The 24,635-nt window shown below is 48.9% G+C and overlaps 1 protein-coding gene across 1 annotated transcript; it reads right to left on the bottom strand.

The window, feature by feature from the left end:
- On the bottom strand, positions 1 to 23,838 carry Ifnlr1 (interferon lambda receptor 1). The gene is made up of 7 exons (XM_005353387.2): positions 23,700 to 23,838; positions 19,757 to 19,880; positions 11,363 to 11,547; positions 7,961 to 8,103; positions 4,094 to 4,253; positions 3,164 to 3,294; positions 1 to 2,185 (listed from the first exon to the last, which is right to left on the bottom strand). Exons 1-7 carry the CDS (start codon positions 23,755 to 23,757, stop codon positions 1,409 to 1,411), a joined length of 1,578 nt encoding a protein of 525 aa, XP_005353444.1. The 5' UTR covers positions 23,758 to 23,838; the 3' UTR covers positions 1 to 1,408.
- Positions 23,839 to 24,635: the final 797 nt, after the last annotated feature.

The following is a 24,635-nucleotide window of genomic DNA, read 5'->3' on the forward strand; positions in this document are numbered from 1 at the left end:
GTTTGTGTGTGTGTGTCCCTGTCCCAGAGGTGGTGGCAAAGGCCTCCTGTCAGTGCAACGAGATCAGAAACTCTTGGGACCACACGTATTACATCATTAGGACAGCTTTGCCAGGTAACTTCAAAGAGAGGATTGCCATGTTGTACCTCAGGCCCTCTGTTTGAAACAAGACAGCTATAAAGACAGAGCGTAGAGAACCTTTTGTGAACCCCCCCACCCCAACACACCTTCTATGCAAGGCCACTGTGTTTATATCGGCTCAGTGAGGCTACTGGCATTGGAGGGAAAGAGCCTGGGCTCCTAGAGGCTTTGGGAATGAGTTGGAGAAACCCTGGACCAGATGCCCTTAAGGGTTGACCTCACATGTGTTCTGTAAAGCTATGGCTTTATGCCAGCCTCAAAGCCACACAGCATCACGGGTAACGTGGTCGTGGGGTCTTTTTGGCATCATGCAGTTAAGTACTAGTTAAAGGGCACCCCCAAAAGGACAGTCACCTGTTCCCAAAAGACACTGGTTTCTCAGACACTAAGATCTCATTATGACCACAAACAGTAAAAACAAAACAAAACAAAACAAAAAAAACCTGTCACAAGGCCACCCAAAAGGGATATCAGGTCAGGGATGCGGTTTCTGCCCTGCCCCAACAAATCTGGCCCCTGGAAGGTGGCCTATGTTCAAGAAGGAAGTAAAGTTGGCTGGGCTCTGGTTTCAGGGAGCCCATGACTAGAAGGTATGAAGGTGACAAGGAAGGATGGGGTGACCTAGAGGGTGGATATGTTGGAAGGTAGCTATTCTTGTCACTCTTGGCTTAGGGGCCTCTGGTGAGAGATGCCTATGGTCTCCGGGGAGTCTGAGCAGAGGGAGGTTTCTAGCGCAGACGGTACAAGTGACACAGGTGGCCCCAGCTACACATACCTGAAAACTCCCGAATCCTCACCATACCCACATGACAGCAGCAGAAGAGGAAACCGAGGCACAGAGATTAAGAGTGGCTTGCTCAGGTTACAACTGGTAAATGGCAGAGCTGAGATTTGAACCGAGGTCTGTTGTGTGCAATGCTATACATCACTTATGATCTAGGGCATGTCTATCCTTGGGGTCCACAGCCACCTGGCTTTACCTGTTTCACTTTGTCCAAGGAAGATGTTCCACAAGGTCCGCCTTCCCCGGGACAATGGGGACACTGGACATCAATGAGTCCACAGCTGCATCCCTCTCATGGGCCACCTACAACTAGTGGGTCACAGGAATGGTGACATCTTACAGCTCAATCCAAATGACAGAGCCTGTGGGTGATCCACAAATAAGTGGCCAGGACCTTGAATATCTCAGGAAGGGACCTGGAGATGTCTCTGGGAAGTACAGTAGAGGTAGCAATACCAGGCTGGATGGGCCACCAGGGCCAGCTCACCTGGCCATATAATCTCCCAGCATCTCATCCCTGACCTCTGTCCTCTGCAGGCTTGAAGTGTTCCAGCAGCTGGCAATGCTGCCCTTGGGTTCTGATTCCCAGCCATCCTCCTCTTCCTCCTCCTCTTCCTCCTCTTCTTCCTCCCACTCCTCTTCCTCAGGGTGACTGCCCAAGGAGAAAGTCAGTGTCTGAAGAGAAACTGGGGGCTCCCCAAGAACCAGATCTCTCTTTGGGGATAAGGAATCCCAAACGTTCCTCCTGAAGAGTTCATCGTTTAGAAGCTCTTCCGCAGTGCCCATGTCCTCAGAAAATGCCAGGCACGGAAGCGTCTCCTGGTGCCCGTCCCCACCAGGCTCTTGGTCTGGCTCTTTCTTGTCCAAACAGCTGGAAGATCCAGCTTCGTCCTTAAGTGAGGAGTTCACCGTGCTGGACCAGCTCCTGTCTGAAGAGTCCCAGGTTGATGTGTCTTCGCTCCTTCCTGAGTCTACCCCAGACTCATCTGCCTCCGAGTGCCCTATCGTCTGGAGCTTCTCCCTCACGAAGAGGGGCCGTTCCAGGTAGGGTTGGAGGCTGTCACTGTCATCTGTGTCCTCATCTTCATCCTCGGTGCTGTCCTCTTCTGGTCCTTCCTGTAGTGTGCCTGGGTCTCTGACTGGAGGGACTGGTCTGGTCTTTATGGTCAGTTCTTTCTGGGGACAGAGGACCAGATCATCCGGGAACTCAGGTTCACTGGGAAGAAAGGCTGCCGTCGGATATCTGTAGTCAGTAAAGTCCTGATGTAGAAAGAGATGGGGGAGAGAAGGTGATTCGGGCTTCTTAAAACAGGCCTGGCTGAATCTGGGGACCCCTGGCGATAGTCCAGATGGGTTAAAGTGGAAGTCATTCCTTTAGGAGGCGTTCCCAGAAAACACCAGGGCCAAGCGCAGTGGGGGAGGGTCCATTCTCTAGCAAAAGCTTTCACTGTTCTGAGGAGCCTTGCACACACGCACACACGCCCCTCAGAGCTACCCCACTGATGGGGGGGGCACCTGAGCTATTATGGGAGCTACAAGCAGTGTGGGAACTATCAGCAGAAGTGTGATGGTGCAGGAGATCCTGCTGGTTGCCGTGAATAGGGAGCCTTGAGGTCAAAGCACTGAGCAGCAGAGGTCACTGCAGGTGACCTCTCCAGGTCTTTGAAACTACTCTCTGCTATGACACAGGGGCACAGTGACACGGGGACATAGGGAGCTCTGCCCTCAAAGCTTGTCACTCCCTGAGGACTTAGAGAGCCCCCCCTCCCCATCCAGCTCTCCTCTCTGACCTCTCCAGGCTCTCCCTTCCCCCAGCTAGCTCCTGGATTCCGAGAGAGGATCTAGCACCCCAATCTTGGCCCGGTGATGCTCAGCCTTGGTTAAGTTGTAAACTAAGCATTTAGAGCCTTAGAAGATGTCCCCATCCATGCTTCCTCCCACCCCACATACTCTGGCCCTCTCTCCTGGGTCTCAGGGCTGCGTGTTTCTCTTTGCACCTGACAAAGCCCTGGCAGAGGTGATGTGATTCCACGGGAAGGGACTTAGGCACATCTCCCTGGTGGGCAGATTTGCTGTTGGGAGGTGGGAATTTAGACACCGAGACAAGACAATGTTTCGGTCTGGGCCAGTTTGATATTCTGTGTGAAGCACTGGAAACTCAGCCCCCCTGTTCAGATTCTCAACACCCCACTTCCACACACCCCTCCAAGCCCTCTATACGCCCCAGACGCGCCATACCAGTGCTTGAGGCCTCTTCACCCACTGAAACCAGGGGTCCCCTTCCAGTTTCTTCCAGATCACACCCGCTGCAGCAGCTGCTATCAGTAGAGGGACGCCTAAGAGCAGTGTCAGGAGAGCCCAGATGGCCCCTGGGGAGGAGAGGACACAGACACTGCAGATGGAACCATGGTCTAGTCCCCGGTGTGCCAGGTGCTTCCAGTGACCGTCCAACTCGCTCCTCAGGAGCATATAAGCTCATTCTGGCGGAAGCCGAGGCTCAGAGAGGCCATGTAAACTACCCAAAGACACACAGTCAGTGTGGTAGAGCTGTAATGTCCATAAGTGAGCACCTCTCAGTTTATACTTTCAATAACTCTGTCATGAGACTTCCGAAGTCCCAGAGGGAAGTACAGCAAATTGGTATTTTGTCTGTGTTTTAACAAATAAAGCTTGCCTGAAGATCAGAGTGCAGAGATAAGGCACTAGAAGCCGGGCAGTGGTGGCACACACCCTTAATCTCGGGACTTGGGAGGCAGACAGATCTCTGTGAGTTCAAGGCCACCCTGAGCTGAATGAGATTGAATCTGTCTAAAAGAGAAACAGAGCCCACACAAAGGAGACCCCAGCACTTGGGATCCCATGCCTTTAATCCCAGCACCAGGGAGGTGGAGGCAGAAGCAATATGGCTGGGTGGAGAGAGGAAGATAAAGTGGAAGGAGACAGGATCTCAGTGCAGTCTGAGGAGCAATACAGTCTGAGGCGGTCAGTCTGAGGACAGGATCACCCTTTTGGTCTGAGCACTGGTAGAGGTAAGAACTCTAGTGGCTGACTGCTCTGCTTCTCTGATCCTTCAGCCTTCACACCCTGGTAGCTGACTCTGAGTTTTTATTATTAATACCAATTAGAATCCATGCTACGGTCCCCACACCAGTGCCATTTTGCACTCACCTGGGTCCTCTAGAAAGATGCAGCTGGGTTCAGAGAAGGGGCTGTACTTGATCTCAGTGTGGGGATAGTAGGTCCTGGCGCTGAGGCAGTGACGTCCGTTAGCACCTTTCGGGAGAGGGATCTTCACAGGTTGGTCATATGAATTGGCAGAATACAGGGTCTGTTTGGAGAAGCAAGCAACGGTGAGCATGCGCCAGCTGATGGGGCCATGTGGTGGGGTGGCCGGGAGAGACAGAGTGGGAACCAGGAACTTTCCTAAGTTACAGTGTAAGCATCGGGGCTGGGGAGATGGCTCTGTGGTTAAGAGAATTGGCTGCTCTTTGAGAGATCCCGAGTTCGATTCCCAACACCTACATAGTGGCTCACTACTGTCTATAACTGTAGTTCTGCGGGATCAGGACCCCTCTTCTGGTGTGCAAATGAGTATGTGGACAGAAGTGGACAGAACACCCGTACACATAAATAAATAAGTTTTTTTTTTTTTTGCAAACCGTGTGGATCAGGTAAACAAACACTGTTTCTCCAAACCCATCTTTATTAACACATAGGTAGAAGGTTCCTACAGAGAGATTAATGAAGTCTGTTTCTCTGGTCTCTCATCAGTCTGGAACCCTCTCTCCAAGGCTACAAGGGTTGCAACAATGTATTCATGTGGTCCAATATTTTTGTAAATTTTCCAAACAATGTTTACACTCCTGGCATTAGAAAAGTGCTCAGCTCTCATTCCAAATCCCTGTCCATTCTGTGTCCCCTAACAGCAAAGGTATGGGATGTCCGGTAACGGAGTAAGGGGACCCCAAGTGGGCAGGTATGTGGTTTCTATGCCTTTGCAGTTGCTTCTCAGTGTGAGTGAGTGCTGGAACTCCCTCTGGAAATGTCATTTCCAGGGATAGATGCTTCTTTAGCAATGGCACCCACTTCCTACCACAGGTAACGGACAGGCCACACTGCCCAGGGGGTCCTTCAGTGGAGCAGAAGCAAAGTGACCAGGAGATTCTGGAAGCTGGTTTGGGATGTCTTCCTAACTGCTGAGAGTTCTCAGGTGTGAGCAGAGGATTTTGGTGCCCATTGAAACAAACGTTCATGTGTCAGAAAAACACTCAAATAAATAAGATTGCACTTCTGAGAATATCTTTTTTTCTGCAGGAAATCACACAAGGTAAAATTTGTCAAATTCCCTGGGTTTGTAGGACACAAACACAGAGAATAACTCCGAACAGATCAGTCTGTGGTGGCGGTTTGATGATTTGTGTACACCGTATCCAAGGCATCTGGTCCTCACAAAGGCTAAAGGTTCCAGACAAAAGAGCATGCAGAATTGCCACCAGCACCTCAAAGCAGCCTGGGAAAGACTGCGGGGGCAGACTCCTCCACACCCCCCACTGACGGCGCAGCACTCAGATTCAAAGGCCGGCTGGATTGCAGACCTGCAGGGTTCTGTAGAAGCAGCAGCATGTCTACGAGCGCCGCGCAGGCATTGCTCTGGAGAAGGCTTCACTGCAGATGAAGGGTCTGTGTTATCCTACAGCTACTGATCACTTTAATAACTGCCTTAGTTAGGGTTCTATTGCTGTGAAGATATCATGACCGTAGCAACTCTTACGAGGAAAACATTTAATTGGGGCTGCTCGCTTATAATTTCAGAGGTTCAGTCTGTTATCAGTGTGGGAAGCATAGAGGCGTGCAGGAAGACACGGTGCTGACTTTCTCTTGATATGCAGGCCACAGGAAGACAACTGAAACACTGGGCAGTGTCCTGGGCATAGGAAACCTCAGAGCCCACCCCCACAATGACACACTTCCTCCAACAAGGATATACCCACTCCAATAAAGCCACACCTCCTAACAGTGCCACGCCCTATGAAATTATGGGGGCCAATTACATTTAAACCACCACACTCCACTCCCTGGCCCCCATAAGCTTGTAACAACATCATAATGAAAATGCATTTAGTCCAACTTCAAAAGTCCCCATAGTCTATCACAGTCTCAATAATCTTTTAAAACCCAAAGTCCCTTCTAGATTCATGCAATCTCTTAACTGTAATCATATATAAAAATTCAAAATAAAAAAGCAGATTACATACTTCCAACATATAATGGCACGTTACCATTCCAAAGACAGGGAGGGGAGCATAGTAAGGAAATACTGGGCCAAAGCATGACCGAAAACCAGCTGGGCAAACTCCTAATTCTGCATCTCCATGTCTGATGTCAAATGCTCTGCAGATCTCCAACGCCTTTCAGCTTTGTTGACTACAGTACACATCTCTCTCCGTGCCTGGCTCCACCCCCTGTTAGCAGCTCTCCTCGGCAGGTATCCCCACAGCTCTGGCATCTCTAATATCTTGGGTTCTCCAAGGCAACTCAGGCTTCAACTTCACAGCTTCACAAAATGGCCTCTTTGGGCCTCCCTCTATTCAGAGACACCCCTGACACGTGCCTGGCCCCAGCAGCTTTCTTTAAGCACAAAGGGAAATCCCATAAACCATTTTTTTTTCCATCCTTAAATCTAAAGCCAGGACCATGTGGCCAAAGCTGCCAGATTCTGCAGCTTGCTGGAGCTGGAACATGGCCACCTCATTCAATTACATCTTCCCGTCTTTTTGTCCTTGGCTGTCCTGAAACTGGATCTCTAGACCAGGCAGGTCTCTAACTCAGAGATCCTCCCTAAATAAATAAATCTTAAAGAAGAAAGTCCAAGCGCTGTGGACACTTTCTACGTATTTGTTTTTTCTCAGCCGAATTTCCTTGTACAGACCATTGGGGTTCAAAAGCAGTCTGCTACTTGGGGTCACTCCCATGTAGCTCACCAAGGCCTTGAAGGACTCCCATCGCCACTTGGGATAAGGGACATTCAATCACTGTAGGTTTAGATGCTGCCCTAGCTGCCCAGTGCAGTTCAAGGCAGGGGTGGGTGGCTAGTGAGAATGGAGATATGACCTGAATACAAAATGCTTATCAGTTTCCAAAGACAGAGGAGAAAAAGAAGGCAAAACAGTGATTGTATTAATTCTGTGTTGGCAAGGCAATATGCTATGGGATAAAAGGCAGGCAGATCTCTGTGAGTTTGAGGCCAGCCTGGTCTTCATAGTGCTCTCTTGGTTCCTGCTCTTGCTCCAGCGATTAGACTCCTTTCCTGGCTGTCGGTGTTCTGTAAGTTTCCCCTAAAATAAATACCCTTTTGAATCCAAACTGGTGTGGGATTGTTTTGCACATTAATTTCTTGATCCTTCTGGAAGCTCTTTGATTGCACTTCCTGTTTACTCAAGTAATACTATTTCCCTTCTCGGGTCTTTGATGGGGTTGAAGACTAGATAGTCATAGTTACTTTCCTCATGACCTAGCCAAGTCATTTCTAATACAAGACTTAAGACACCTTGGGGTAGGATTAACTATCAAAACATTTAGCATATGTTTCTTGCTTGATGTTGTTCATATTGGTTGTAATTCTAATTTTTATACTTGATATTTGTTCTTATTGTCTATAGATTTGTATTAGGTTTAGAACTCTTATTTAGACAAAAGGGGGAGGTGCTGTGGAAATTCCTTCAGACAATAGCCTTTAAGATACTGGCCCACTTTGGGCATGATCACATATACTATATATGCATATGTAAAAGCTTGGGGGGCTATTTTGGCTGCTGGATTTGGTTCCAGTTTCCCGCTCATACAGGTGATTGCTGATCACTGCTTTTTCTGTGAGTTTCCCCCTAAATAAAGAAACCTCTATTATACTCCATCCAGGGCAAGTGTGGGGCTACTTCATTATAACCTGTGACAACTATGGTGTAGTGGAGGAAAGCTTAGGAAGCAGTGTGAGAAGCGGGGAGGAGACCCCGCTTGGGAAAGCACAGGGTTTCCTACCTTGTTTCCTTCGCCCTCCTTCCAGAATTCCACGTCATACTTCAGGTCCAGAGAGGGCACACAAGGCGGCAGCTGGTAGGTGGCGTTGACCCATAGGATCTTCTCCATCCGGGTGAACACAAGGGTGGGCGGGGCCAGCCCCACTGTCAGAAACAGAATAGGACCATAGGACCTGTCAATAACCTCTGGGGGCCCAGGTTCTATTCTCCTGTCTGTCTGCCCAGAGGGGTCTCATTAGCGTTCTTTTTTCAAATATCTGCTAAGCTGCAAGCTCCTCACAGCCCTTTTACTCGCTCCTCACTGACCCTGGGAGGGAAGCGCCACAGCCCCGCTGCGTGTGTGTTTATGTATGTGTTTGTGTGAGCACACCTGTGGTGCGGAGGCCAGAGGCTCACGTGCGTCTTCCTCTGTTGAACTCCACCTTACCGTTTGAGGCAGGGTCTCTCACTGAACCTGGGTCTTGCTGAAGCATTTGACCGAGCTCTCTCCCCAGCCTTCACCAACTCAATTTTTTTTTTTTAAAAAAGAGCAAGACCCTAGAAGCTATAACTTGCCAGAATACACTACTAGTAGTGGATAGGTACTGGATGGGTATCTGGATCCTTCTGACTTTAGACAAGTTTGGGCGAGGAAGGGTGGTCATGGGGATGGGGGGCGATGGCGATGAACACCAAATGGTAACCTCACAAATCTTAGCTCTGTCTCTTGCTTTCCCAGAGAGATGGATTAGTCAAAGATGTCCAGAGAAAGCAACTCAGCACACTGTGCCTAGACATGACATTAGATGTCCCATAGGGGTGACTCTTCAAGTAGCTGCAGAACCAAGATTCTGGAGATTCTTATATCTACAGCAACACGGCCATCTGGTCTTTTATGTATGGAATCAAAGAAAACTGTTGATGTCATTTCTGCTGAAATATGGAGGCTGGCAAAACTCCTTGGTTGCACTTGCATGTGCCTGGGACCCATGTGAAGAGAAAAGCCTGCCTTGGAAGCCAGAGCTCAAAGGACTCTGGGAGTCAAGGAGAATTGTCTCAGACTGCCAACCTGAATGACATTTGTTTGCCGGGCTGGATTTTAAAGCTGCTTTGGACCAGTGCCCCCATTTCCCTTGTTTCCTCCGTATTTATTAGTGCTACCTTCTCCTCCCACGTCTTTTATAGGGAACAGAGATCATAGACTTCACCCTTTCCAGGTGGACAGGACCTGTGCCCATGAGTTGTACTGAGTGGATGGCGTCGGAGCCATCATGGAACACGCTGGTTCAGACACCACCTGGGAGATCTTGGAATCTGAGTTGATGTTGTAATAATAGGCAACTTTGGGGGACCTTGAAATGGGGTGAATGAATTCTGAATTTGCAAAAGATATGAATTTGGGGGTCAAGAGAAAAGCCTATGGCAGGCCCCTCCAAAGATGTTCCACTCAGATCCCTGGGTGCGGCCAAGCTGCTGTGTTGTTGTTGAGTGGCAAAAGGAACTCCAGTTAAGGTTCAGAGCCATAAAGTGGTGAATTCATCATTGGGCCATGCAGGTAGGTCCAGAGCTTTTCTGCTATTGGCAACAGAAAAGCCAGAGAAGAGGGGAAGGTGCTGAGATGCCAGCTATGACTGGGACACAGCTGTGCCGTTTCCAGTTAGAAGGAGGTGATGAGAGTGTGAGGGAAAATGCAAGCGTCTTAGCAGCTTGGAGAGGCTCCTAGCTGGTAAACAGTGATGGGTCAGGGACCCCAGCCTGGCAGCTGGAATCAGCTCAGAAGTTCATTTTGCCCTGGGCTTCTAAGGTGAGGCCTGGATAGAACGTGAACGTGAGAGGTAGAGGGGCCATTGAGCTCCCTGGATCTCCAGCCCAGAGAAGCCAGTCTGGCTTATTTGGCTTATTTCAGTCACTATCTGGAAAACAAAGGAAGGATTGTGCCTGATGAATTGTGACATTAGAGGTTGCCCTATGCCCTACATGCACACATGCATACATGTACACACATGAACACATATTAACACACACACACACACATTTCTGCTCTTGATTAAGGTATTATGTTTGTGCAGCTCATTAAAAAATGTAATGTATAATTAAGAAATATAGGTTAATAGAGACTCATCTGTGATAGTCAAGCTTTTAGTTATGTTAGTTAGATTTTCTAGATTTTTGAGATATAGTTCAGTTAGATAGATAATTTTCAAACCTTTCAGAGACCTACGGAATATGACTTAAAACATTTTAAAAGTCATATTCCGTAGGTCTCTGAAAGACTATTCATGACAATGAGACATATCTGTTCCTGGCAGCACCAATCTGCTTCAAGAGGATGATGGGCTTTGAAGAGGCTCCTTATAAAGTTTGTTAGCCACTTGGGCAAGAAACTGCTCTTGCCTAAACTGCTTGACTGAACTTTAAGACCCATAGAAGATAGTCCTTTGGGGTTCCTGCTTCATGAAAGAGTCTGTCAGACATTCTGCAGGACACAGAGGAAAGCAACTGATGGACATGGCCATCACAAGGCAGAACAGATCTTCAGATTTTCTGCTTCATGGAAAAGTCTGCTGGACACTATGGGCCAGTGGGCTGAAGATGGATGCCCCAACAGTACAGAAGAACTTTGGGTGACTGTCCAGGAAGCGAAATGTCTCTATCAATTCTATAGTTTGAAGTTGCTTACAGTGCACTTTCTGTTAACTTAGGTAAGATTATATCCTTCTGGAGTCTTTGATGGAGATGAAAAAAGATAGTTATAATTGTATTTTTCCTTAGTTATGACAAAAGATAAAGTAGATACAAATATTGTAGCTGTAATTCTTGCTTGATACATGTTTTGTTATATGTAATTTTACTAGGTTAAAGTTAAAACCTTCCTTTTTATTTTAACGGAAAAGGGGAAATGATGTGGGAAGTCCTTCTGTATATGTGTTACTTTTATTGATTAATGAATAAAGCTTTTTTGGCCAGTGGCTTAGAAGAAACAGAGCTAGGTGGGAAAACTAAACTGAATGTTGGGAGAAGGAAGGCGGAGTTAAAAAAAAAAACTACCATGGAGCTGCCAGAGGGGAAAGAGACAAGCTGCCAGCTGGAACCATGGTAGGCCACGAACCTCATGGTAAAATATAAAATAATAGAAATGGATTAACCAAAGATATAAGACATAGCTAGCAATATGCTTAAGCTATTGGCTAAACAGTGTTGCAAATAATATAGCTTCTGAGTGACAATTTCGGGTCTAAGCAGCCGGGAATGAACAAGCAGCCTCCCCCAACACATGTGTGCCCGCATGTGGCAGAGGCCGGAAGATGGCGTCAAATCCCCTAGAACCGGAGTTATAGTTTCTTGTGAGCTGCCTGCTGTGGGTACCGGGAACCAAACTGTTCTCTGCAACAGCAGCAAGTGTTTCTTCAGCCTTGGGACTCACCTTGAAAAAAGTACTCCAGGTACGGGGACACCGCCCATGGGGACCTGCCACGCGCAGACACCGCCCGCACTTGCCCCCTGAACTTTCTGTACAGATCCTGGTTCTTCAGGCACATCAGGGGACACACCAGAGCCGTGGTGCCTGCGCACTGCTCCACTTTTCGCCAAGGATCGGAGCTGGGGTAGCTGAGGGGAGACAGAAGAGGGTGAGCCGTGGATTCACCTCTGGGTTAGAGGACCTACCCAATATAGATCCCACCCTTCAGCCCGATGCCACTGGTGCATCTGCCTGTCCATCTGCTCAGCCAGGCAGCCCCTGGCAGACAAGTGTGCCTGGGAATCCCGACTCTGCCTTGGCTATCTCTGGGTCCTTCCACAGGGCGCTGCCCCTCAGTCCCAGTTTCCCATTTGCAGGGCCGCCTCACAAGGCGATGGTGGAACTGCTATCGCGAATATCAGTGGATACTCCGTGTGCTATTTGCTCGGGCATCTGTAGATCACCGGCTGTAGGTCAGGGGCCATGTTGGGTGCTGAGTGAGTGTCAGAGGGCCTCATGTGACTGCCACATCCTCAGAACACGGAGATCAAAAGGTGATTTATGCCCAGGTGTTATCCCAGGTACCAGTGACTCAGCAAAGCATGGCAGATGAGGTTCTGCCCCAGGGAGGTTCTCAGAGCTGATGGGAGGGAGCAGGGAACAATCATCACACCCACAAGGTAAATCCAGGAGCTAGTAGTTGCAGTGATAAAATGATTTAAAAAAAAAAAAACACAAAAAAACAGAGCGGTTGCTTTCAAAGGGCAGCTGAGAAGAGGCCAGGGAGATGGTGCTCCCCAGTGAGGAGGAAGAAGAAACCAGGTGATGGGGTGAGAGAGCAAGAGGCAGAACAAAGGCCTGAGATGCAGTGCTGGGTAGCCCTTGCCAGCTCTACAAGGTAGGATCATCCAGGAAGAGGGAACTTGAATTGAGAGAAATGCCTCCATCAGACTGGCCTGTAGGCAAGTCCGTGGGGCATTTTCTTGACCAATGATTGACGTAGGAGTTCAAAGCCTACTGTGGGCGGTGCTGCTTTTGAGCGGGTGGTCCTGGGCTGTGTAAGAAAGCCGACAGAACAAACCGTGAGGAGTAAGCCAGTCAGCAGCACTCCTCCATGGTCTCTGCTTCGGTTCCTGCCTCCAGGTTCTGTCCTGCTTTGAGTTCCTCCCCCAACTTTCCTCAGTGATCAACTGTGATCCGGACACAGAAGCCAAACAAATCCTTTCCTTCTCAAGTTGCTTTTGGTCATGGTGTTCATTGCAACAATGGAATGCACACAGGGACATGTGGGAAGGAGTTTGGCATAGCCAGAGAAACGCAAGGGAGACAGGGAGGTGGCAGGTCGGGTGCCTTGCAGGTCTTGGTTAGGAGTGTGAATATATCTGTATATCTATCTATCTATCTATCTATCTATCTATCTATCTATCTATCTATCTATCTATCTATGCGACGGGAAGTCACTGGCTGCTTACATGAGGTCTGCTGTGGTTTAAAGAAATGAATGCTGGGGTTCACATTCATGAATGATGGGTATTAAATCATGAGGACAATATGGCTAGTAAGGATGACCTTCTAAAATGGCTTCAGACAGCTTCCTAGGCACCCTGCCTCTTTTCACATGAGAACACAGGGTTGTCATCTCTGCCATATAAGGATGCAGGAGAAGGCATGATCTCAGAAGTGTCCCTCTCCTGATGCCAGGTCTGCTAGTGACTTGACCTTAGACTTCTCGGCCTCCAGAAACATGAGAAATAGTTACTGTCTTGAACTTACACAGACTAAGGTATTTTGGTAGAGCGCAGTGAACAGCTGAAGTGATCTAACTTATATTTTTAAAAGGTCACCGTTGGAGCTGGCAAGATGATCCTGCAGGTAAAAGTGCTTGCCATGCCGTAGGGGCCACCCGGGTTTGATTCCTAGAACTCAGATAAAGATGGAAGTAGAGGCCGGGTGTGGTGGTGCATGCCCTTGATCCCAGCACACAGACACACAGGCCGTGAGTTCGAGGCTAACCTGGTCTACATAGAGAGTTTCAAGCCAGCAAAAGTTAAATAACAAATAAACAAATTAATAAGTAAAACAAAACCCAGTGCACACAGGTACCAGCATGTGTGAGTGCGCACCGGCACCCACACATGATTCCAAGAAAACTGACTCCACAGAGTTGTCCTCTGACCCCCACACATGCGCTGTGACATGCACACACGTGCATGTGCACGTAACAGCCATACATTCAAACGCCTTCTCAAAGACGCCTCAGAGCAGCGTCAGGGGCTGCAGCTGCGGCAGAGCAGCTGACGGGGAAGGCGAGAAGAGGTAGATCCAGGATATGCTTTGGGATGTATAGCCGGCCAAATGTGCTCAGAGCTTGGGTGCGGAGTGAGAGGGGTGGGAAGTGAAGCTGTTCCTGGGTTTGAGGAATGAGTCATGGGAGAATGGAGAAGCTGAGTTAGGATGCTGGAGGACAGCGACACCAACGGGGGGACCAGATGTTCAAGACCTGAGCCTATGGGGGACATTTCTCAAACTACCACCCACGAGGGTGATTCTGGTGAGGTCCCAGACAGAGAGAACACTGTTATGTTACTGTAATCCCAGCACTTGAGAAGTAGAGAACAGAGGATTGGGAGTTCAAGGCCATCCTCCATGACTTAGTGTGTTCAAGGCTAGCTTGGGCTACATGAAATCCTGTTTCAAGACACATGTTCTGGAGAGAACACCAACATTGTGGTGGGGAGATCCTTTGATAAAGAATTCATGGATTTTGGGGCTGGAGAGATGTCTCCGCGGTTATAAGCACTTGCTACTCTTGCAGAGGACCCGAGTTAGGTTCCCAGCACCCACATGGCAGCTCATAACCATCTGCAACTCTAGTTCCAGGGGATACAATGTCATTTTATTGCCTCCAAGGGCACCAGGGCACCGCACTGAAGTTCTTACATACATGCAGTCAAAACACCTACACAAGAAATCTTTTTTAAAAAGAATTCACGGGTGGAATTAATGGATGTGATAAGCTCCCTCGGCAGAAACCAGAAGTAGAGGTGGAATTTACTCCAGCAGAGCCATTGAGAGCGTTGACTGACGAGACTGGAGAAAATGGAGTAAGCTGACCAGAGGGGACAAAAGAGCTATTTGTATGTCAACTCGCATTATTGTTTGGGACAAGGAAGACGGGGCATGAAGATGATTGAGGGATCCACAGTGGGGTGAAGACAAGGGTGTCTTCATAACTGCTGGGACGTGGTTCTCTCGGGGATTGGGCTGCTGGGCTGCTTTACAGGGAAAAGGAGAGAGTCCTCCAGGCTGCTGGGTTCAAAATTCACAGTTGCCACTCTAGTGGTCCCAGGGCCAGAACTCTGAGCTAAAAAGGATAGTTTCTGGGGTCTTAAGGGAACCAGGCACGGTGGAGCACACCTGTAATCACAGCACATAGGAGGCAGAGACAGGAGGATCATTGATGTGGGAGTGTCTATCTATCTGTTGCTTTCATTGGTTAATAAAGAAACTGCTTGGCCTTTGATAGGACAGAAAGTTAGGTAGGCAGAGTAAACAGAACAGAATGCTGGGAGAAAGAAGCCGAGTCAGGCAATCGCCATGATTCTCCCACCCGACACAGACGCAGGTTAAGAGCTTTTCTGGTAAGACACCTCGTGGTGGTACACAGATTATTAGAAATGGGTTAGATCAATATGTAAGAGCTAGCCAATAAGAGGCTGGAACTAATGGGCCAGGCAGTGTTTAAAAAAATACAGTTTCTGTGTAATTATTTCGGATAAAGCTAGCCGTGCGGGCGGCCAGGTGCCAGGAACGTAGCCCACCGCTCCTATTACAACAGATGATGAGTCCCAGGCTAGCCTGGGCTACATTGCGAATTCTAAACCAGCCAGGGATACCTAGGGAGATCCTGTCTAAAAATACCAACAAAGTTGGGCATGGTGGTAGATGCCTGTAATTCTAGTATTTGAGAGGTAGAACAAGTTTGAAGCCACCCTGAGCTACCTAGTAAAACCTTGCCTCAAGAATCGAACAAATGGGGTGGACTGGAGAGACAGCTCAGCAGTTCAGAGAGGACCTGAGTTCAGTTTACAGCTCCCCTATCAGACAGCTCACAATCATTTTTAAATCCATCTTCAGGGCACCCAACGCCCTCTTCTGGCCTCTGTGAGTACCTGCACTCACATGTACATATGCACATGTACACACGTATACACACGTACACACACACACAGACACACACACACACACACTTCTTTTGTTGGTTTGGTTTTTTGAGATAGTCTCACTACGTAGTCCTGGTTGTCTTGGAGCCAACTGTGTAGACCAGGCTGGCCTTAAACTCACAGTGATACACCTGCCTCTGCCTCCTGAGTGCTGGGATTAAAGGCATGTGTCACCACACCCAGCAATAAATCTTTTTAAAACGATCAAAGAAAAAAAGAGAAACTTTACCAAAGGTTGCCTCGCCAGGTATGACTGGAGTCACCTTCCTGACCACCCCCCCAACTGCCATGCCTACCTCACACCAGCTCCACCTCTTCACTTTGGAAGCAAGTGACTGTATCTGGTTTCTGAGGTCCACTGCTGGGGTCATTTTGCCTCAGTGTGAGTCACATTCCAGGTCACACCCACACCTGACTGAGATACCGTGTAGGCAGAACTTTGGACTGACCGTGCGTGCCAGAGAGAGGTGAGACCTTTGGGGCTCTTGAGACACAAGGGATCCGAGGAGAACGTGAGTTTGGGGAGTACCGACAAGAGGACGCAACAGCCATAGCAAATGGACACACATACCCAACCCAAAAATCCAGCGAGGGGAAATGGAGAAACAAGAACAAGTACAGCCGAGACTGGAAAACTACACAGCGGTAAAAGAGAAACGAAGGATGCATGTAACCATGCGGGAGAATTCCAGAACGGCGGTAAGACGAGCCAGCCCAAAAGGGGACACACTACACAAACCCATTTTCTGTTTGGGGAACGGGATGCAACGCTGTAGTTCAGCATGGTCTGCATTCACCTCACACTCAGAACAGCTCTGCGTCAACCTCCTTAGTTCCTGGATGACAGGCCTGCAACACCATACCTGGCCACGAATCCACTGATACCAACCTTGGGAACACATGAGGTTAACCCACAGTGTCAGAGGCAGCTGAGTAGCTAACTGTGCACCCTGGGGGTGGGGTCTGAAATGCCGAGTGACCAGAGAGAACCTCTGCGGTGAGTGGAAGTGTTTCATTCCTTCGCTGCAGGGTGGTTACACGCACGCATCCATGTCCTACTAGGATGCAAATTATAACTCAAAAGTGCTGATGTAAACAGAAGACATGAACTCAACAATAAAAATAGCACTAACAGACCTTAAGGAGAACTACAACCAAGATGGCTCAGCTGGGGAAGAGCTTGCTGCACACACCTGGGGACTCCAGCTCAATCCCTAACCACGTACAGAGAGAGAACCGACCCCATGAAAAAGTCCTCTGACCTCTGACCTCTACCCACAGCCGTACACACATCATGTACACCCCAACATGTACATACACCTAATTGTTGTAAACCCCCACTTTTTATTTAAGAGAAACAGGGGAATGTTGTAAAAGCAAATCTGTTGGTCTGGCCTATCACCTGGGTACCCTGTCCCTTTAAGAGACAAGGCTCGCCCACCCCAATCCCCCCCTTCCAGCTGAGGCATGGGGAGCTATCCTTCAGGAGAGAAAGCTTCTGCCTCTCTCCCTTCTCCCCCACTTCCCTTGCCCAATTCTTTCTTCCTTTTCTCTCTCTTTTATTCCCCGCCCCACTAAATAAACTCTATACCCAAGCTCTCTCTGCATGGCATATTTGTCTGTCTCCCACCCAGCTTTGGGTCACCTGCCAAGGCCCCTCATGGGACCAGACGTCCAGTCAGCTGCTTCATGAATGTTAAGGCTAATAAATAAACATTTAAAATGGCGAATAAAGCCGGGCAGTGATGGCGCACGCCTTTAATCCCAGCACTTGGGAGGCAGAGGCAGGCGGATCTCTGTGAGTTTGAGGCCAGCCTGGTCTACAGAGCTAGTTCCAGGACAGGCTCCAAAGCTACAGAGAAACCCTGTCTCAAAAAACAAACAAACAAACAAAATGGTGAATAAACTAGAATATGAAATCACACAAAATTAAAAATAATCAATAACAAAATCTATATCATTTGGAGAACAGCATACAGACAAAATATATATGCATAAATGAATAGAATGTTCTAGAAGAAGATACCTAAGGTAGCAAAATGCCATCAAACATGGAAATGCTAGGAGTCCCTGAAGAAGAAAAATTAAAGCAAGAGAAAAGAATATGAATGACTAAAAAAAAATTCCTGAAATAAAAAAAGAGTTGGAACCAGATATTATTAGAGATTTTGATCACCTAAAGACATCAGCTCAGAACCAGTGACAGACATCAGCACGGTTCTACAAAATTAGCAAATTCTAGGGCAGGGGTTTTCAACCTGTGGGTCTAAGACCATTGAAAACACAAGTATTTACATTATGACTCATAACAGTAGCAAAATTACAGTTAGGGAGTAGCAACAAAAATATAGGGTTGGGGTCACCACTATCGTATGAAAGGGTCGCAGCATTAGGAAGCCTGAGCACCGCTGGTCTAAGTACAGGAGGCTGTACTACAGACTTCGGGATAAAGGAAACTGAGAATTGAGTATTTATAGGTTCTCTGAAAGCTTCCTCTCTCGTGACCACGACAAATAAGATTGTAGAAGAAAAGAAAGAAACGTGGTCAACAGGAGAAGTTAAGCAAAAACCCACAAAGAACCAAATCTAGGTGGAAAGTGTCGGGGTGAATGGATGCATCGGTCCTGTGAACGGGAGTGGGGAGATCCCCACTGCTGTAATGTAGTGTTTATCTCATGGAAACATCCCGTTCTACTGGGCGTTTTTACCTGTGGATTATCATGAAGACGATTTCTTCTTAAGTTGTACTGTCTAATTGATAATAATAATATTAGTTTAAATAGAGTTTTGGTGATTGAAAATAAACATAAGGCAATGTCATAAAGCTAGGGCACTGCATAGATTGCAGTCAGGTTAATGAGGAAGGAAAACAGCTGTGTCCCAGGAGCCAGGCTGGCTTGAATTCTTTCAATCTTGATGTTGGAAGATGCATTCACCGGTTTCAGAGTGCATCACAGCTGAAACAAAGCCTTAGAATGACCTCAGGTTAGATTAAGAGGTTTTGATAATTGCTTTGAGGTAAGGGACCAAAAAACAAAGCAGCCCAGTTATTACTAGCTGACGTACTTTTCTTTGGAGGGCTGATTGGTGATCAAAAATGATGATTAATTCTTTGTACCTATTTCTGCCCTCAATATCCTGATATAAAATATCTGTTGATGAGTGGGTACGCACCCTGAAGATTTAAAGCAGAGCTAACTGTTTTGCACGTATGAAAGTTTATGATTATGATTCCTTGAAGATCCCTTATAATATTACCTTTCAAGGTAAATAATAAAATGATTGCTTCTTTCTTTGACACTCAGCCTGCCAGCAAAAGAACTGACTAAGGAAAATACCTTGCTTGTTTACACTCTGTTCATCTATAACAAGTTGCTTGGGTATAAATGGACGTGGGTTCTTGGGGATAATTTGCTTTTCATCTATAATACGTAATGCGTTTAATCACGTAAGGGAAATGAAAAACATGTTTCTTACTTATATTCATTGCAATCATTCCCTAGAAAAGCAGAAAGAGAATGTAACCACAGTGTAATTTCTGTACTGCCTGAAAGAGTTTGTGGGGATAAACCAGCTGCAGGGAAAAATAAAGAATCGGAATATAGAAGAATAAAGAAGGAAACCAGCAAGAGACTGTGAGCGTCTTTTCCCTTACCCCATCAGGTAAAAAGGCCAGAATAAGCTGACTCTGTGGATTCCCTCTGAGCCCCCAGGCAGCAAAAGAAGATGTAATCTTTCAGGTCCTGCTCTCGCTACCATGCCTCCTCCGCCATCCTGGACTTCTCCTCTGGAACCCTAAGCTGAAATAAACTCCTTCTTCCCTACACTGCCTTGGCTGTGGTGTTTAACATGGCAACAGAAACGTGGCTAAAACAAAGCCCACGTGCTTCTGTCCCCTGGTGTCTCGACCCTCACAAGCCGGACTCCACCCCATCTCCAACAAACCTATCAATGATCTCCCCACCCTCTGACCTGCAAGAGCCCCTCTCTCTAAGAACCTGCTAGGTGCCATCTCCCAGAGACCCAGAGAACTTCCGGATGCTGACACCTGGAACACAGAGAGCCCAGGGAAGCCCCTCCATCCCTCACCCACTCTTCCACCTCCCCACCCATCAGCATGGAGGTGCCCCTATACCCTTGGTAGGTCACGAAATAGGTCACGTTCGGAGGGTTACCAAGCCCTGGAAGCCACGTCAGGTACACAGTGAAGTTCTCAGAGAGCAGTGTCACGTTTCTGGGTGGGGCTAGACGGAACCTTCCTGTGGGAGAGAAAGAGGTCGTGAAGCCTGGAGCTCTTGGCTAAGCTGAGTGTGTATGACAGGAGTTCAGTTCCTTGCCACCTGTAAGGGCCAGCACCTGCCAACTGCTGCATTGCAACCCTTCCTCTCTCCAGCCCTCAGTGTCCCCTCTGTCAAGAGAGCTGCCTGTGTACTCTGGCACCCAAGGGTGGGTTCCACTTAGTTGCCACGGGGCAGGAGCCAATGAATGGTCTCATACCCCTCCTGGATACCGAAAGATTCTTGCAGCAAGCATTGTTTTTGATGTTATCTTTTTAAAACTTTTAATTTATTATTAGTATATGTGTATATGCATGTACGTGTGTTTGTGCATGTGTGACATGTATCTGTGAGTATGGGTGTGTGCATGCCATGTCACATGTGTCGAGGTCAGAGGACAAATTTGGGGAGTTGGTTCTCCCCTTCTACTATGGGTCTTGAGGACTAAACTCAGGGCATCAGGCTTAGACGCTATTACCCACCAAATCGTCTCTGTTGTGTTCTCCCTGTGGCCCCAGTGTCTGTCTGGAATGGCCTCTGAGATACAGTGCACGTATAATACATGTGTGTTGGGTGAATGGATCTTACTATAATCTTAAAAGGCCCCTCATGGGTCTGCCTGCTGTTGGAGCAGGGTGGATAAAGTGAAACTTGCTGCCTTGGTGGTAGGAACAGAGCTGTAATCCCAAGGGACCCAGCCAGAGCTGACCCTACTCAAACCTTTCCACCCTACCACCGCACCCCCTATGGTTTGTTTATTTAAATGGACCACTCGGGTATTTGCCCACAATGGCAAGGTGGTCCCCAGACCTTATACAGTTCCCTTATACAGTGTATAAGCTGCTTCCCTTTCTGCGAGATCTGTTGTATTCCTACTTCAGACAGAGGGGACAACCCTCCCGCTTCATCACACCCTCCCTGCTCAAGAGCCGTGGTCTTGTTTCCGCCTGCAGATACTGGGTTTGCACTTTTCATTGAAGAATTAGTCTTGGCTCTCCCTAGAGCACCACAGAGAACACGGGGCCAGCACTCAGTGCCAAGGGGATGGTCTGGTGGGTCTAAAGTGGGCACCACAGGAGATTTGCCAGGATCAACGGATTTCTCCTGTGAGGGGTACCCGGCTGTTGCCTGGATAACGGGATCCTAGGCACTCTGCCAGGTACAAGAAGTGCCCTGCGTGTTCTGGTTTCAACAAGAAATGCTTCCCAGAGGCTCATATTTTCAATGTTCGATCCCCACCTCTTAGTGCCATTTTGAAAGCCGTGGCACCTGTAGGAGGTGGAAGCTGCCTGGTGGGATAGGTAAGTGGGGGCGGCCTTCTGAGCAATATGCCCAGCCCTCATTCCAGTCCGTTCTCTCTGATTTCCGTCCACATGAACAACCCTCACCGCATGCTCTGCCTGCCACAGATCAGAGCCACTTTGCCATGGCTTTCTAGTCACGATGGCCGTTGACCCTCTGAAACCCTGAGTCCCAACACACCCTTCCCCCTTTAAGTGGGGTGTTTGGTCACAACCATGTAAAGGAACCAATTCACGGAGAAAGTCACCCTGGAATCACCCTAGCCAGCTCCCTTGCAGTGTCTATGGATGGGGTGGTGACACTCCCTCCTGCTGGAATCCCCACCTCAGATCATCTGGGTCCTCTTCAATGGGAGTTACACCATGTCTGCCTCCTGCTTAATCCTCTCAAGGTTTCCATCTATCCTACTCCAAGGAAACGCCAGAGCCTTTACTGGAACCTCCAACGGGCCCCCCAGTATGACCTCTCCTTGTTTTCCCCTCTTCTTCCAGGAGCAGGCTGGCTTGTTCCCTGCTCCGAGCCTTTGCACATGGTGTTCCCAACATGCAGACATCCCCTTGGCTTCTATCACATTCCTTTGATAACACTGTCTCTCTGTGGCGTGTTCCCCGGCCACCTTTTATTGACCTCTCTCCACCTCCTCTTTCACAGGTAAGTAGCTATGCTAATTAACGTCAGCTGATTGTTCCGTGTCAGGGCTTCCTGCCCTGAATAAAGTCCATATTCCTCATCTGGTGTTGGAGGATTTATCCGGGTGGCCTGGCTATCAGGCTGAAGTCTCACAAAGCTTCAGGTCCCATGGTTTAGATGTCTTTGAACCTTGGGGTTTTAGGGTACCTGGAGCTCACCATCTACTCTCTGAAAGATTCTATTCAAATGTCACTTCCCCCAGGTAGCCTGCCTGGCCATCTCTAAGAGGAGACAGGGTGATGACCACAGAACAACAACAGCCCCTTCCATATTAGGTTGTCGCTTCCAGTTAGCTGAGCTGAGCACTCCGTGAGTGGTTCAGGAGCTACACAGCACAGGTGGGGGAACCAAGGCCCTCTTGACACTCCAAGGTAGATCAAGCCAACTCTCAGCTCTGTGCTCTGGGCTTACTTCCTCCTCCAGAATATCCTGGGCTCAGTCGTATTTTTCTATTGGTCACTTTTAACGTTTATTATGTGTGTGTGCGCACGCATGCATATGAGTGTGTCTTCTGTATCCCAGGCTCGATCAAATCTGTGGCGATCTTGAAGCAGCCTAGAGTGCTAGGGTTGCAAGCATGCGCAATCACACCTGTTGATCACTTTAACTCACTCTTCCGTGGGGTGACACTGAGCAAACAGAAGCAAAGCGGCTCCATCTCCTGCCCTGGGGGAGCTTCTGGTCCCAGGGAGAATTCCGGCAGGTGAGTCACCACGGAGACCTAGACAAGGTAATCCCAGCTCTACCTGATGTCTCTGGGCTCAGCCCAAGCCTCAGCTGCCTCCTCACCTCAGGAATTTCAGACCCGGATGTGGGTGCCTGTTTTTATCCTGTCCTATGCCCTGAAGTCGGATGGCTGAGACAGAGCTACTGTCGTTAACCCGTACTGGCATCTCGCAGGAGGCCAGTCTGTGCATAGGCTTATTTTTAATGGTTTTAGTTTTAAGCCATTCATGAGCAGGACAGCAGCCCAGAGAGAAAGTTTGTGTTGGGGATAGCTGTGAGGGGGCTCAGGGCATGAATAGCACTGATCACAGGCACACCCAAGGCTCAGGCTGGTTCGACTCCCTTCAATTCACTCCTCTGTCCTGTGTGTCCCCCCTCTTTGGGGTACATCTAAGGCAACCTCTTAAGTGCTCTGTGACTCAACTTCCCCCACCTGAAAATGATGACTATCTGCCTCACAGGCCAACTGGACTGCAAACCTTAATAAGAACACAGTGCCCAGCATAAAGAAGCAACTAAAAATAACCCGGACTGTTAGGATTGTTTGCTTAGTCTAAGAACCCTTCCAGCCCTTTCTAATGCGAGTCTAAGACTCTCAGGTACACACATGGCTACCGAGAGGGGTTATCTGGGGAGATCGGTGGATAGTTGGGGTCCTGGCCCGGATTTTTTGTGCGCTGCTATCTTATTTACCAGCCGAGAGATCGAAAAAGGAAAAGCCCTCTAAAGAGTCTCATGGCAGGAACCGGACCATCCACAGCAGGGCCCCCCGGAGCGGGGGGTTGTGGGGGCGTTTGATCCGCACTCAGGGGAAGGTGAGGGCAGTTCCCTCACGCCGTATTTATAAGGGTCAATCAGGTACGCACTCTGGGATTCGGTGAACAAATCCAGTAAACGTTTCAGATATCTCCCGTCTTGGCCTCCCGAAACCCAGCTCCCTTCTTCCCGGAAAGGCCGCTCAGCTCAGGATTGTTTCATTTTGGGACCAAGCACCCGCGGCGGGAACAGAAGGTCCCTGAGGTCCCGGGATGGCCCAGCACCCACATCCCAGCTCGGGACCTCGGGTGGGTGGTCCGTGCTTACCTGGGACGCTCTGCAGCAGGCAGAAGAATAGGGGCGCCCACCTGCTGACCCGCCACATCTCGGTGGCGGGGGTCTCCGCGGCCCCGCCGCCCTCAGTCCGCGGCTGGCCGCCGGCCACCAGGCCCAGGGCGGCAGGTGACTAAGGCGGCGGCCCAGGGAGGCGGAGCCTCGGGCGGTGCCTGTGGCGGGGACGCACCTGGGGCCGCCCCGCCTCGCCCGCCTGAGGTCCTCGCCGTGGGTGGGGGTAGGAGTATTAGTTCATTTTCTGTAAATCAGGCAAGAAATCCAGTTCTGGGGTGGGGTTCCAAGGAAGACTAAGTAATCAGCACCCAGAACAGAGTTCGAGGTCACCGGTACTTCTCTTTTCCTGCAGGGGGAGCCGGGGAAGGCACCCAGCGCGTCCTGCTTTTCTTCCCGAGTTTCTGCAGGAATTCAAGGCCGGAGTGTTATTGGAATACTCCGCTCTAGGGACTTTGCAGAGGCTGTCCTTCCGAATCGGGACACAAGTCACAACGCAGGCTGTTCAGTCACTAACCAGAAAGGACGTCGTTAAAAGCTTTGTTTTCTAGCCTAGAACAGGGGACACTTCATCCCATGACACCAACTGTTCTAACTGGCCAAGCGGAGGCTGTTCTTGCAAACAGAGAATGGATGAAAACCAAGGAACCACGGAAGGGAAAACCGGTAGCTCTTTCAAAGTGACTCGCCCTGATGGTGGAGTGTGGCTGGGTAGAAAAACATCACGGGTCTACTGAGAACTCAAGAACAATGGCAATGGGTTTTTGATCCTACTGCACGTGCTGGCTTTGGGGGGGCATGGGCAGTTTGGATGCTCAACTTACTAAACCTGGATGGAGGTGGGCGGTCCTTGGACTTCCCACAGGTCAGGGAACCCTGATGGCTCTTCAAGCTGATGAGGGAGAGGGACTTGATGGG

The sequence above is a fragment of the Microtus ochrogaster genome, chromosome 10 (assembly GCF_000317375.1).
Source record: "Microtus ochrogaster isolate Prairie Vole_2 chromosome 10, MicOch1.0, whole genome shotgun sequence".
In the NCBI taxonomy this organism is placed as follows: Eukaryota; Metazoa; Chordata; class Mammalia; order Rodentia; family Cricetidae; genus Microtus; species Microtus ochrogaster.

Excerpts from the sequence above, each read along its gene's own strand:
- Ifnlr1 (XM_005353387.2), bottom strand. The coding sequence starts at position 23,757 with ATGTGGCGGGTCAGCAGGTGGGCGCCCCTATTCTTCTGCCTGCTGCAG. Across the intron at positions 4,254-7,960 it reads AGGAGGGCGAAGGAAACAAG|ACCCTGTATTCTGCCAATTC; the intron begins GTAGGAAACCCT and ends TTCTCCAAACAG. Across the intron at positions 3,295-4,093 it reads CATCTTTCTAGAGGACCCAG|GGGCCATCTGGGCTCTCCTG; the intron begins GTGAGTGCAAAA and ends TCTCCTCCCCAG.